At 38.5% G+C, this 13,711-nt stretch overlaps 1 protein-coding gene across 1 annotated transcript in view; it reads right to left on the minus strand.

Annotated features, from left to right (window-relative positions):
- Positions 1 to 12,096, minus strand: part of VIPR2 (vasoactive intestinal peptide receptor 2) — a 51,546-nt gene extending 39,450 nt beyond the window's left edge. The window contains exons 1-2 of the mRNA XM_010081623.1: positions 12,075 to 12,096; positions 10,975 to 11,091 (exon numbers count right to left, since the gene is read on the minus strand). Of these exons, the coding sequence (XP_010079925.1) occupies positions 10,975 to 11,091; positions 12,075 to 12,096 (139 nt within the window). The remainder of the gene's footprint in view (positions 1 to 10,974; positions 11,092 to 12,074) is intronic.
- Between the last annotated feature and the right edge of the window lie 1,615 nt (positions 12,097 to 13,711).

Raw genomic sequence — 13,711 nt, forward strand, 5'->3', positions numbered from 1 at the left:
ATGATGCAACACCAGGGCTTATGAAAAGTAAAAGAATGTTTACCTCAGCCAATTCAGGTCATGCGTCCTTCCCAATTTATTTTAAGCCAGAAACAACATCAACAACGTGACTGACATACAAGTAATCAGAAAGACAAAGAAATTATTTTCTTCATCTGCCAGCACTCAGAGCTATAGTGACAAAACGAAACTCTTTTGGCTCTGATGGATGTACTGCCTGAGCCAGCATAAACAAGCCCTGGAGTACACAAGATTAATTAGCATCTTGTGCGACTTCAGACCTTTTCATTTCACCCCCATTTTCACTAACAAGTGAGAGCTCAGAGGAGTCATGAAAGTGTTCATGCACACCCATAAAAGCTGTGACTTTCACAAATTTTTCCTTTTGTTCCACATAAGCTCTGTAAGATGGTGGATTTGCTACAGCAACCTGCAAACAGTTCAGAGGTCTTTATAAATTTTTGCTACACTGATATATGGACTGGGCTAAGGTTTTCCTAAAAAGGCGGCTGAACAATGTGGACTTCAGAGCTCCATTAGTACATTTTCCACAAAAACCCACAAAACTCCTGTTCAAGCTTCAATTACACGAAACATTACACAGAAAAACCGAGGCCCAAGTCCTATTCCCACCAACATTAATCAACACAATTTGTATCATATCTTGAAGATAGCTTGCAAGAAGGAAATCACTATACAAGTTTTTGACATTCAAAACATTGCAAATCACCAATGTTTTCTGGAGAATACATTTTTTACCTCAGTTTTTCCTCAGCATTTTAGGACTTTACAGGGATGTATAGCACAGGAGAGAATGGTACTTTTCCAGACTCTTTAAATCAAATAGATGAAATAACACATAACATGTATATCCTACATCTAGACTACATTCAAATGCATCAGCAATCATGAGAGTGAAACTTTAGTGGCTGTCATCAGAATTCCAACCAGAAAATTAAGCCTCAATTTATGAGGCCTATTTATTATGGTACAGGAAATCTGAGAAAACTGATGAAATGTCCTGGAGGCATTTATCGTCACTGAATGACTACAGTGTGCTTCTGAAAACTGGTCTAGGGCTGAACGCTGACATGACAGTGTTACTCGTGTGCTGCTAGGGGCTGCTAGAAGTACAACTGTTAAACCATATTAACTTTTCTGCACTACCAAATCACACCTTTCCTCATTTCCCCCTCCTCCTATTACTACAGATTTTTGACAATAGTCCATGTCCTCTTACCAAGACATACCCTTATGCAGAGGTGGGATACAATTAACAAGTCCATTCTTACCACACTTGCATCAGTTTGTCTCTTCCATCCCAACAACATATCTCTATTGTACAGCATGAGCATAATTGAGCACCATTAGTTTCCCACTGATCTTGGAAATTCACGAAGTGGCACAACACAGATCTTCAAGTTTATATTGCTCTTTACCTATCATAGTATACTTTTACAAGAACCCTGACACATGCAATATTGTCAGAGGGTGTAGAGCATGATTCACTTCATCCTAAAACACATGAAAATGGGCCAGATTAATTGCTCCCAACAATTACCTGTTTTTCCCTAGTGACTATAGGGTAGCCTACAGTGCTATAAATATCTACACTGTTGGAAAATGAAGGTGCAGGAAATGCTGTGTTAAAAGTGTCTCTTTCTGCACATAGAATATCTAGCTGGATCAAGCTTGATATTCAGCTCTCGACGCACACTCTACTATTCTCTGTCCAGCCATTAATTCGCTCAGTGTTAGGATTTCTGGACTGCTATCCATCACTGCCACATTCCATAAAGTCTCCTGCATACATAAGCCTATTGCCTGCTATCTCCAAATGATATTAATCAATTAAGATACAAAACATATTTATTTGTAGCTTTAAATAAGGTTTTAAGTTTTAGTTCTAGTAACAACTCTACCAATAATTCTACAGAAAATATCTCACATCTTAAATAAAACTTAAATTTCTCTAATGGTTATTTTCATTTCTGCAATTTTCTTTATCATATTTTAAAAAAACATTTTTCAAAGTAGCCAAAACCATTTTAATATATATTTATATCCTTTTATGTTCATTGATTGATTTAGTCTCTGTTGGCATCCAGCTTCAATAAATTCTCAAGCCTTGAGTGTTTTTGTCCTTTCACCCTGTACACATATAAAACCAATTCAGCTCTTGATCTGTCTTAGCTCCCCAACATTTCCTGTGCATCTCTACTACTGTACTCTTTACCTTCTCCTTTACCTTTTAATAAAGCTAGCAAAGAAAAAAAGAAAAAATAATAGGTTCTTCATCTCTATTTCTGTGGTGTCTAGAAGAACTCCCCTGCACACTACATATAATAATCTTTTTCAACCTCTTCATTTGCACCATTTATTTCTCTGGTGTGTCATTTGTAGCATATCTAAGGAATAAATCAGTCTTCCCAGAAAACCTTTGCCCAATGACTCGCTCAAAAGTGTGGCCATGGTGTCATTCCTGTACTGCTCTTCCCTCCTGTTCAAGCAGATGTTATTGCAGATGCTATTCTTAGTTTCAATGAGATCACTTACTTTATTTGAATGTTTGGTCTTTAACGCTTGTGATGCATTTGCAGATAATTTATAATGAAAGGAAATGTAACAGACTATAAACTATGCTTTGCTTCTCATTTTTTTCAGCTTACGAATGTATTGCAAGCAGCTGTGTGGTACTTAGCTGCCAGCTGGGGTCATCCCACAACACCACCACACTCCTCATCCTGCTACCTGAGGTCATTCCAACCTTTGCTTACCTACATCTGCCTCTTCACCTATAAAAATGTGTAACCCCGAGCCTGTGCTGGAAAGTTTTGTTTATATAAACACTTTAACCATATATTAACCACTAGGTGGCACTTTGCCTTTGGATTTTAAAAAATGCCAATTCAAAGGGAGGTTTAGCATTTTTTAAACCGTCTAGGCATGCACGATACATGAAACAAAGAGAAAGTGCTTTGAAAATCAGCCAGAGAGTTGTCAGCTAGGCCAGGGTTTATTTTTCGAACAGGGAAACATTTTGATTTTTGTACTTGACAAAGCAGAAGCAATCTCACCTCTTATGGGCAATGGTTTCTAGACTGTAGGTCTGAACGCCCCAGCATGTAATTTAGGCCGCAGGAGAATTTATGAACATATATGGACTGAAAATCTTACTGCATTTTCACACAGTAACAAAGAAAGGAAAAGGAGGAGCTACAGAAACAGCTATCTAGCAAGGTGGAACCAAAGCAAACACACAGGAGAACTGCCTAAAGCAGTAATAGGAAGAAGATAGTAGCAAAAATACTGATGCTCCAAGCTACTTTGCTAAAGTTATTTCCTGTCTAGTCTTGTCAGGGCCTTGAATGCACTAACTGGCCTTAATGGCCCTGATCAGCCTCATGGCCCTGCCCAGGGACCCATCTAAGCTGAGGTCTGGGCCTCCACCGATGTTGTGGGTGCACCTGACTGCAGGCTCATCACTGCAGTGCCTGTGCCTGCCTCTGCCTGGGCCCAACCCACCGCTATGGCCCTGCCCGGCTATCCCAGGCCTGTGTCCGGCCCTGGTTCCCTGCACCAGGCCGGATCCTGACCCCCTGCCCACAGGGCTGATGCCCTCAGCTGTCCCTGCCCCAGGGAGGTGGCAGATGCCTTGGCTGAGGGTGGGATGGGCTCTCCCTGCCTGCCCGACCCCCTCCACAAAGAGCTGCTAGCCTGCGACCCTGTGAAAATGGAAACACTGGCTGCAGAACGGTCAAGAACCAGCTCCAACGTGCCTATGTTGAACTGACATTGTACAGAGTGCGTACAAGCTCTGATTATCAAGAAATACTGAGGAAATGCGAATGTAGACTTTTTAATTACTGGTCAACAGAAACTACTCATAGACAGCAAGTAGAATTTTGGAAGTCTACAGTATACATCAGATTTAACTTGTTAAACAGAATGATGAAACCAGTAGAGTTTATCTCATATTCCCCTAAAATATTTGCAGTTTATAGGTTTTCAAAAGCCAGTCCTGTTACCAGGAATGGCAAAAATACTGAGATTTCTAGGGGATTACTGGCTTTTCACTACATGAAATGTTTCAGCAGAAATGCCTTGTTTCCTTTATGAAGAAAAGTTTCCTATCAGAGAATCAAAAATCTATAAGCCAATTTTAGATTTTAATGTAATTTACATATTCTAGGGTACTGCAAGGAAATACACAAGTTGCCAGCTAAAAACCTTGAAAAAACCCTCTGAAAAAGAAAACACATTTCCACCCAAATTTTCTAGCAAGTAAATCCTGCTTTCCAATTGCTCAAAGTGTTCTTTGGAGGCAACAGCATTTATTTTTGTATGACTGGACAGCACTCTCATCTTACCATAAGAACACTGCTTTCTATTATACTGGAAAAAATTTCCATGGACATATAGTCAAAGCTATAAAGAGATACCTTCATCTTCGTGTTGCCCCAATTTAGACATGCTGTACATTCTTCAAAAAATATCATTAAATATCAATCTCCTGTTCATATAAACCCCACCATAAAATAGTAAAGTCTGTAAAGTATTGGGACCATATATTTCTGTTAGTTTGGATTATGTCTAACCTGCATACTCTTTCTTGTATTAGTTGGAGCTTTTTTACTGCTTTGGTATTCAAGATTGCTTCCTTGTGGTATTCAATTTTTGCATGTCATGGAGAGACTGCCATGGCCACAGCTGTCTTTATCAGGAGTCAAGTGCAAAAATATGTGGGGCAGTACTTCTTTCAGAATCTTCTGAAAAACACAATTAACTCACTTATGGCTGTGCACTTTCCTTTTTCAGGGCTCCAAATGCCATTTATGAATGTCTACTGCTGAATTTCTATTTACGTTTGGGAGGGTAGAAATTTCAGTCTTTCAAAATTGTAGAATGTATCTGTGGCCACATGTTGCATTTCTTCTTTCCAAAAAAGTTTGTTATTGTCACTCTTAGTAACCTTAATTATGTGAAATTTTTTTGAATGAGGCTGACCAGGACGTTTTCTTGGTCTTCACCATTCATTTCCTGTTAGTTATTTTTCAGCAGGCAACTCCTTTCATTCAAGGTTTTTTCTCACCTATTGCCCAGCCTCCTCTGAAGATGAGGCAGCTTTGCCTCTCTTCTACCCTCAAACAATTAAGCATAGCTTCCACCAATTCCAGACATTGTCTACACCATAAGGAGGATCAGTTTTACATGGTGTCATTAATGATGACACTTCAGTTAATGGAAATCAAAATAGACAAGCATTCAAAGCAGCCCCTTCAGCTCCCCTCATAAAAAAAAAGTGAGAACCAAAAAGTAGCAGCATGTCTGCGCTACAGCTAGAAAAGCAGCAGCACAGAGATTCAAGAAAGATGAAGTTGTCCTTCAAAGAGCTACTGATGCTGCATAAAAGGAAGTTCCATGATTCCGCCATCTCATTTAATTCTATCTTTAATGCTACCTTGAATAACTCCAAGCAACACTGCAGTCTCAACTACTGACTCATTTTACAGATAAAATGGGTGCAAAACCAAACAAAACCCTTGTGGAAGACCTTGATAAGATTGGGAGGATTAAGGAAGGGGGAACCTTGAGGAGATTCCTTTTCAGATAGCAAAAGAAAGGCCTCATCTGGCTTTGTGTAAGTCTCCTACTTACTGTGGAGGACAGAGTGATCATCAGGGTGGCTTGGTTATACTCATAGTCTTTCTTTTGCGCTATACAGAGACATATGCCTGTGTGTATGTGTGGGTTTGGAATGCAAAATAAGCACATTTGTTACTGGGGAAATAACTTTAACAGTTGAGGTTAGTTGGATAAACTAACTTTTGGACAATTTGCCATGGGTCTAACATTTGAATATTGATTCTACCATTCTGAAGAGCTTTCAGAAAGATGTGCTCTGTTTCATCCACAATATTACGAGCTCAGTGCTGTAATCAGTGAAAATTCTACTGGCAGTGTAATTTGGGAGATTAGATTACATAGTGACATTGGTGCCTCTTGCTTTAAATTGATAAATACGTGAGCCTATCATGTTGGTAGTCCTGTCTGTTTTAATTTCCCACTATTAGCTGCATTATGAAGCCTCTCTTTGAGAGGTTTATGAAATTCTTTCCAAAGCCATTTCTCTTTCCGTCTACATCTTTTCCTCAAAGTTAAGATGTCATATTTGAAATTAAAAATGTTGTCTGGCATATGGGTCTCACAAAAACACATTTTGGAAAGCAAGAACCAAAAAGACTCATTTAACTGTGCATCCACTCAATCCAAAATGAAAAAAAAAAAAATCAAATCCAACCCAGACTTAATTTTTTCATAACGAGATCTTTTCAGAATTTGTTGTAGTAGAACCCTGTTATAAAGTCTACAGACTGAGTTTTAACATTTCTGACCATAAGAGTTCATTTTTCATTTAAAGGTGAATAGAAATTAATCAATTGTTTTAGAAGGTAAAATTCAAAATATTGAATAAAGACAGAAATTTGCCAGTTTTTGGCCATTTTTTATGTATTTTCAGTCACTTTTAATGTGAGCTTTCTATTTTTTTAAGACATGCCATGGGTAGCAGGTAGAAGATAAATTAGTGTTTTCCCATATAGACCTGAAAATCTGTAGCTATTACGAGCTATTTAGAATGTAATTAATCTACTCTCCAAAAGTGAGAGTGAAAAAAAAAATTAAAAAAAAAAAAAAAAGCTCTCCTAGGCTTCCAGCTAAGGTGCATCCATACCTCGGATGTCAAATTAGAGGAGGAAAGAAGAAAACAAATGGGATGAAGCTAATGCAGTCTTCATAAAATAAACAACTAGATTTGCTAGAGAGCACTACAGAGAGGAAGACACTGCCATGGATCTTTGAAGAGTGACTTTCTTCCCTAAATGGAGTGTAATGCTCTCCACTAATGGAAGGCTATGTGCTAATGCCTGAAAATCCCCCAAAGGGTACAAAGCAGGAGGTCCGGATGTCTAACAGTTTGATGTCGGCAAACAGCAGAATTTAGACAAACTGGGTCCTGCGGTTTTAATATACTCTTAGCATTGTTCAAGGATATTTACACAGTATTTATACAGTGTTTCCTTGCAAAACATGCTATTGCTTTATTAAGCCATGAAGTAAGCAAATCCTTTGTAGACTTCATTGTCAATGATTTTAGGTGCACTACAAAAACTACTCGGTTAAATTCTTCTGCCCATGTTATGAGATAGCTCAGGTGAGATGACTATGATATAATTTTATTACGCAAAAAAAAAACCCAAACCACACATTCCCCTTTAAATCTTTCCTTTATGTCTCCCTAAGTGGGAGCTAAGAAGGATTAGATAAGGAATTCCATTCATAATTGTCATCTAGGTTAAAGCAGAAATGGTCTGTCCCATAAAATTTGGACCCTCCAAAATTCAGCATCTGTGCATGCCAGCCAAATTCTGGAGCATGTTACATAGAGTGTGAAGGCTTAGCAGGTTCCTGAGAAGTTAATGAAAAACATCCCACTGATTTTGATAATGGAGGCCTAAGCCTCCAGCCAAAAAACCTCAGTGAACCTTTATTTCCAAATCCAGACAGAACTTTCACTAGATTTTGTTATAGCTTTTGTGAGGCACGTAGCACATACTCAAGTTAGAAAAGCATGACAAGGGCTTTATAACCATCTTTCCCATTCAGGAAAAAGTGAATTAGGTATTGCAATGAATTATGTTTCAAATGTACTACAAGTTTCAGGTGTGGAGCTAGGACTTGGACTAGTTCCAGCTTGCCAATTTTCATTACTAATTCTTTATCAGCAGTCATAGCATCACTGTGACAAATCTGCAAGTCTGTTCAAAATACTTACACCTTTGTATGAATATAGATATATTATTATTAGGAAAATAAGGACACAAAGAGAATGGATATTTTTGGAAATACAAATGCATGTATTTAACGTAGGCTTTTCTGCACTTGGTTCTGCACGTAAGTTCTTGGTAAAGGTATCTATAACATGAAGTATAGGATAAATTCTCCTACAACATTAAAGTTTTTAAGGATTCATTACCACAGGGGCATTATTCCAGTCTCCTTCAAAACCGAATACTCCCTTAGTTTCACCGAGGCATTCAATTAAATGTATAAATCCTTCCACTGCTGGTTCATCACTACCTGCAGGACTGAATCAACATCAGACATGCTGTCTCCTTCCGAGACATGAAGTTCTTACACGGCAGTTTGCCATCAGGAGGCATCCCTCTTCCAGTGAAAAGAGGCTGTGAAGGAAATATTGACAGAAAACTTCTTTCTTCCACTAGGGAACCCAAAATAAAACTGGTGTGCCTCAGAAGGATACCCTTGGAACAGCCCAGCATCCGGATCACAAAGTGGATCTTGACAAAAGCTTGACTTTCAAAGCCCTATAATAGCTAATAGTGAATTTATTAACTCAAGAGTTAATTCATCAAGCTGGGCTAGTAATTATTTCTCCATCTGGCTTCACACTAGTATTATTTAACAGCCGTCTCTCTTCACCACACTTATAAATAAAAAAAATAATCTAAATGTAGATTAATTATTCCAGTAAGATTTTGCTTGGAGAGATACCCATGTAAATTATTCACTGTTATTATAATTTTTCTAATTACTGATCTGGATTAATCAAAAGGAAAAAGTATAATAAAATACAAACTGCTGATGATCCTTTTAATTATTTTATTGTACACAAATTGATATTAGAGCATGCACTGAGGAAGTTACACATTTAAATCAAGAAGAGAGGTGGAGAAAGCACCATGAGTTGGCATCCAGGCTTATGCTCAAAGGGCACTGCAGATGGCAGGTCCCCAAGTTACCATAATCATCTTCAGAGTGCATTCAAAACAGACGGAATATGAAAGAACAAATACACTGTGTATCACCTTGTTCAGCTTTGGTTGAACAACTGCACTGCAAGAGCTGTAGTATTCCAAGGAGCCCAGCTATTCTGAGATGATACATACCCGGACTACCATATGAAAAGGCAGGATACCAATGAGTCTTACGGCTCTGTAGAACTAATTTAAAATTAAATATTTACAGACACTTTGTCCTGGTTTTGGCTGGGACAGTTAATGTTCTTCATAGTAGCTAGTAAGAGGTTACGTTTTGGTTTTGTTCTGAGAAAAAGGCTGATAACATACTGATATTTTTAGTTGCTGCCAAGACAGTCAAGGACTTTTTTGGCTTCTCTGCTTTGCCAGTGTCTGCAGGTGCAGGAGAAGCTGTGAGGGAGCACAGCCCCAATTACTAGCCTAGGATTCAACCTTAGGTTTAGGATTGAGACCCGAATTGGCCAATGGTATATTCCATATCATCTATGTCATACCCAGTATATAGATGAGGGTCAGTCTGGAAGTTTTTTTCCTCTCTGGGTTGCCCCTCTCTCTCTAGGTTGGCTCTCAGTCTCTTTGGCTCTTATCTCTTTTCCAGGATTGCAGTTTCAGGACTCTTCCTGCTCTGGGATCGTTGGCTGGGAATGGGCTGAGCCTCAGTCATCAGGTGATGAGCAGTTGCACTGTGAATCACTCATTTGTATATATTACTATTATTATTATCATTACTATTTTCAGTTTTGTTGTAGATTAGTTATTAAATTGTTCATATCTCAACCCATTAATCTTTTTTCTCTTTATCCCCTTACTTCTCTCCTGCATCCCCAGAAGTGGGGAGGGTGAGTGAGTGGCTGCGTGGTTTTTGGTTGGCAGCCAGGTTTTAAAAGCACAGCATGCTTAAAGACGATTTGACAACAGAAATTTAATGATTAGTTTTAGATGTGACATTACTTTGTAAAAATCAAAATTGTATTTTGAATTGCAAAATGATCAGTTGCCTTTAGATCTAAAATTTATTTCCCCTTTGTCTAAGTCTCACTGAAAGCCCACCCTTCCCTCCAATATTTTACATGCTGGCCAGGTAACCTATGTAAATAAACCATGCAAAGAATCACTTTTTCCTTTTCATCAGTAGGTGAATAGAAACTGCTTTCTGCTCACAAGTTCTGGCATATGGTTTACCAAAACAAAAATATAACTAATCATAAATCATTAGTACTTTTGTCATTAAAAAAATTAATAAATACAAATGTCCAACTTTCCTAAAGAGTCCAAAACTTTTAACCAGTTCTGCCCCAGCTACTTTAATGTTACAGATTTGCTTTTCATTTGGCTGTCTGGATTTATCTGTCACCTTCATATTTTGCTTGCTGAACAAATGGCTTTATCAGCACCTCCAATGTACAAAAAAAACGTGATTTTTTCACAATCTTATGTTCTACTCACATGAAAATGTACCAACGAAATTTAGTAAAATCTAAAATTAAAAAATAATAAACTACAAATCCTCTTCCTCCTTTCTTCTATTAAATTTCAATTAGCCATATCTGTATCTATATATTTATCCTTCTATGTAGAGAGAAAATAAAAACAATAAAGTAACAGAGAGAATTGGTGTTTGAATGTAACACTATTGTCCAGTTTTTCCTTTGCACAACTCTATGGTACTCTGGGTGTGAATCTGATCTTCTCCCTAAAACATCTTCTGCTTGGGAGACCCAGAGATCATTCCTGCCACTAGTATTTTAGTTTCAACCACAGCTAGAGAGAGATGCTTGGATACAAGCCTTTCAACTTTTTCTCCGATTTGCTCTTTCTGTGGGTCCTGTCATCACCAGCCTGCAGCTTCTCTGCCAGTCAGAAAATACTAGCAGCAACAGCTTAAAACACGTGAATGCATTTGCTCCCATCTAGTGCCCTATCCAATGCACGCCTAGCACCTGGCACACCTCTCACAACATGATTGCTGCAGCTGTACCTTTAACCCAAGATCTACATAAATTCTAGAATACATAAAATTTACAAGCACAATACAGACAAATACAGCAACTTCAATGGCAACAGCAAAGAAGGTAAAGGGAGAAAAACCTCAAATACTCCATCTGTCTTCACATTACAGCTTATGTTTTCTTACCTTTGTAGTCCACTGGCTTTGCATTCTTCAGAAGTTCAATGCACCTTGTTTCCTCCTTGTGAATCTCCAGATGAAATCTGCATTCTGGATGGACACTATTCACCTGTGTACAATTAACAAACAGGCCAGCATCTTGAAACACGAATTAAAGTGCTTTATAAAGGATGCAACTACCAATACTGAAATCCACAACTTTAACTGGCACTGTCTTTGTCCAAGTATGTGCTAGGCATTTTCCAGACACAGTCATTGCCCATTTTAGCTTCTCACACATTGACTTTTCAAAACAAAATGTTAAAATAATCTATTAGAGCATTCACTGTCTCCTTCCTCTAGGATTTCAAGGCCAATTGTCATTTACAAGAAAATATTTAACTTTTTAGTGCATTCACTAATATAATTTCATGAGACTTTTTCCTTTCAGAAAAACAGTGAGTTAAACTGAAGCAGGAAAGGAAACACATTTGCTTTTTTTGTTGTTTGTTTTGTAGTAAGTTAGTAAGCTGAAAGTTTAATACGAATCACAGAACATGAAAACCGAACAAACTGCATTCTCTTTGACATGGTAAATTTTGCTTTTATACCCTTTTCCAACATGTATATTTTATCTCCTGAAGTCTCCAGTATGATTATTTGATTCAAGCAAGTGCTACACAGAAAGAATACCTCACTCCTTTAAAAATGAAAGCACTGTTGCCTTCACTCATTTATAGCCTTGCTCCCAGTTCCTTGGTGTTCAGAAAGTGTTCTTTATTTCCATGGGAAGAGACAGGGACGTAGCAGTGTTGGGGAGAGAAGGAAGACACTGTGAAGTTGTACTGCAATCAGTCGGATTTACAGAGGCAGAAAGAGCTAATAGAGAAACACAGGGAGTCCATAAGAGACTGCATGGGAGAAATGACTGCAGTAGGTGACTAACTGGGAAACAGGAAATGTCACTGGAGCTGAAGGGACAGCAAGATTAACTCAAATGAAGTAACATCACAATGAAGTAAAACATGAATATGCAGTAGTTCAGTCATCCTCACACTTGCAGTTACCAAGCAGAGGGTGGTCTCTCTCCAAGTTTCTCTCACTTTTCTCCCTCTCTTACTTTTTTAAAGAGACACTTAATAACAGCATCTGGTAATAATCTCTGATTCACGATACAATATTTTTTTTAACTGGCAATACATAATTAATTAAGCTGTGATGATGGACCCAGAACCTAGGATCCAGAGTTAGGACTGAGAAGCAGGTTATTCTGTAGTCTCCTTATGGGCAAGCCACTTGCACAGCTTTTAAAAATCCAGCGTAATTGCCATAAGCATAACAGCAGGAGCTGTTACAAAAACTCACAAAAATCTGTCTCTTCTCCAAATGTCTCATTGCACCACCTCCAAAATCAGAGCCTTACTTCCTCTTCCCTCATCTCTTCTCTATTTTGACTGTTGAAATCACATGTTTTCAGGGCAGATTTTTTTTTTCCTTTTTAAAGTGAATTTGTACAGATCCTCAACATAAATTAGGATTGCTAGCACTTACAATAGAAAGTTCAGCATTATACCGAAAATATCTGTGCTTTGTATTACCTGCTTTCCCGATATCTCCCATGTAAAATAAAGTCCTATGTAAACTTAATGGTTTTTATCTCATTTTCCTTTCATATAACAGATTTGGATTTTTTATTCCCAAATTGCAAACATTCAGTAACCGACAGTAGATTTCCTATTCATCAAAAAGTATTATTACTGGGTCTTGGAAAGAAACATTCCAGTAAATGCAAATGTTAACTAAATAAGGGGTAAATCAGAGCACCTACTGCAATTAAGAAACCTGCCGAATTAGCAACTTCTCTCTCTTGAAAGAACTGTTAAGTTTCCCAGTATCAGTGATCTAACAGCAAACATAAATTTGTTAGTACCCAAAGGTAACACAACATCACTCTTCAAACCTGGACGCATGCCAAACTACAATATATAATTTGTTCTAATACATACACCCGTTCCATTCAGATGTACTTCACCAAACCAAAGAGATTTAGGCTTCAAGACTATATGGCACAGACCACGTCCCGAAACACATCAGGAATCCCGAAATGGGTTTTGAGGGCACTCACCACCTTTCAGGGCTGGTGCTCATCCATCGTTCCCTCTGCTTTACCAGGGGCAGGTTATCCTGCGTGAGCACCGAACACAGACCCGCGTGCGCTGTGCTGTGTGTTGCGAAGGTGCGCAGGCAGCTGGAAATCCAGCTGAGGACTCTCTCTGCGTTTAGTGCCCAAACTATTTTTAAGGCTTCTTTGACCAGAAAAACATTTCTTCTGACAAGCAGTTTACATTTGCCTTCAGCATGGCCTCCCAGCTTTTGGTGGAAATGATCTGTTATTTTAAATTTACAATAACAAAAAGTGGAAAGATTCAGAGGGCGGATTTTTTTTTTCTCTTTTAAATCATGTTTCCCGCAAAGTTGTAGACTTTTACAAACAACTGAAGAAACGCTTAAAGAATACAAAGATGTTAAAAGCAGACACCTTAGATGTGAAGACTTTAACATTCTGAATGCTTTGTATGCTGTTATGCGGTTGCATGTATTAAGGAGAAATTAATGCTGCAGTGTTTGTTCCCTATGTCGCGATATCTAATGACCCTCCGGACCGGACCGGGGCAACGCTCTGTGACAACTCTTCCCAAACCAGCGGTGCCCACCGGGGCGAACGGCCCGCTGCGGCCCCTCAGCGCCGCTCCACCGGCATCGG

This window comes from Pterocles gutturalis, unplaced genomic scaffold (genome assembly GCF_000699245.1).
Source record: "Pterocles gutturalis isolate BGI_N339 unplaced genomic scaffold, ASM69924v1 scaffold36404, whole genome shotgun sequence".
Lineage (NCBI taxonomy): Eukaryota > Metazoa > Chordata > Aves > Pterocliformes > Pteroclidae > Pterocles > Pterocles gutturalis.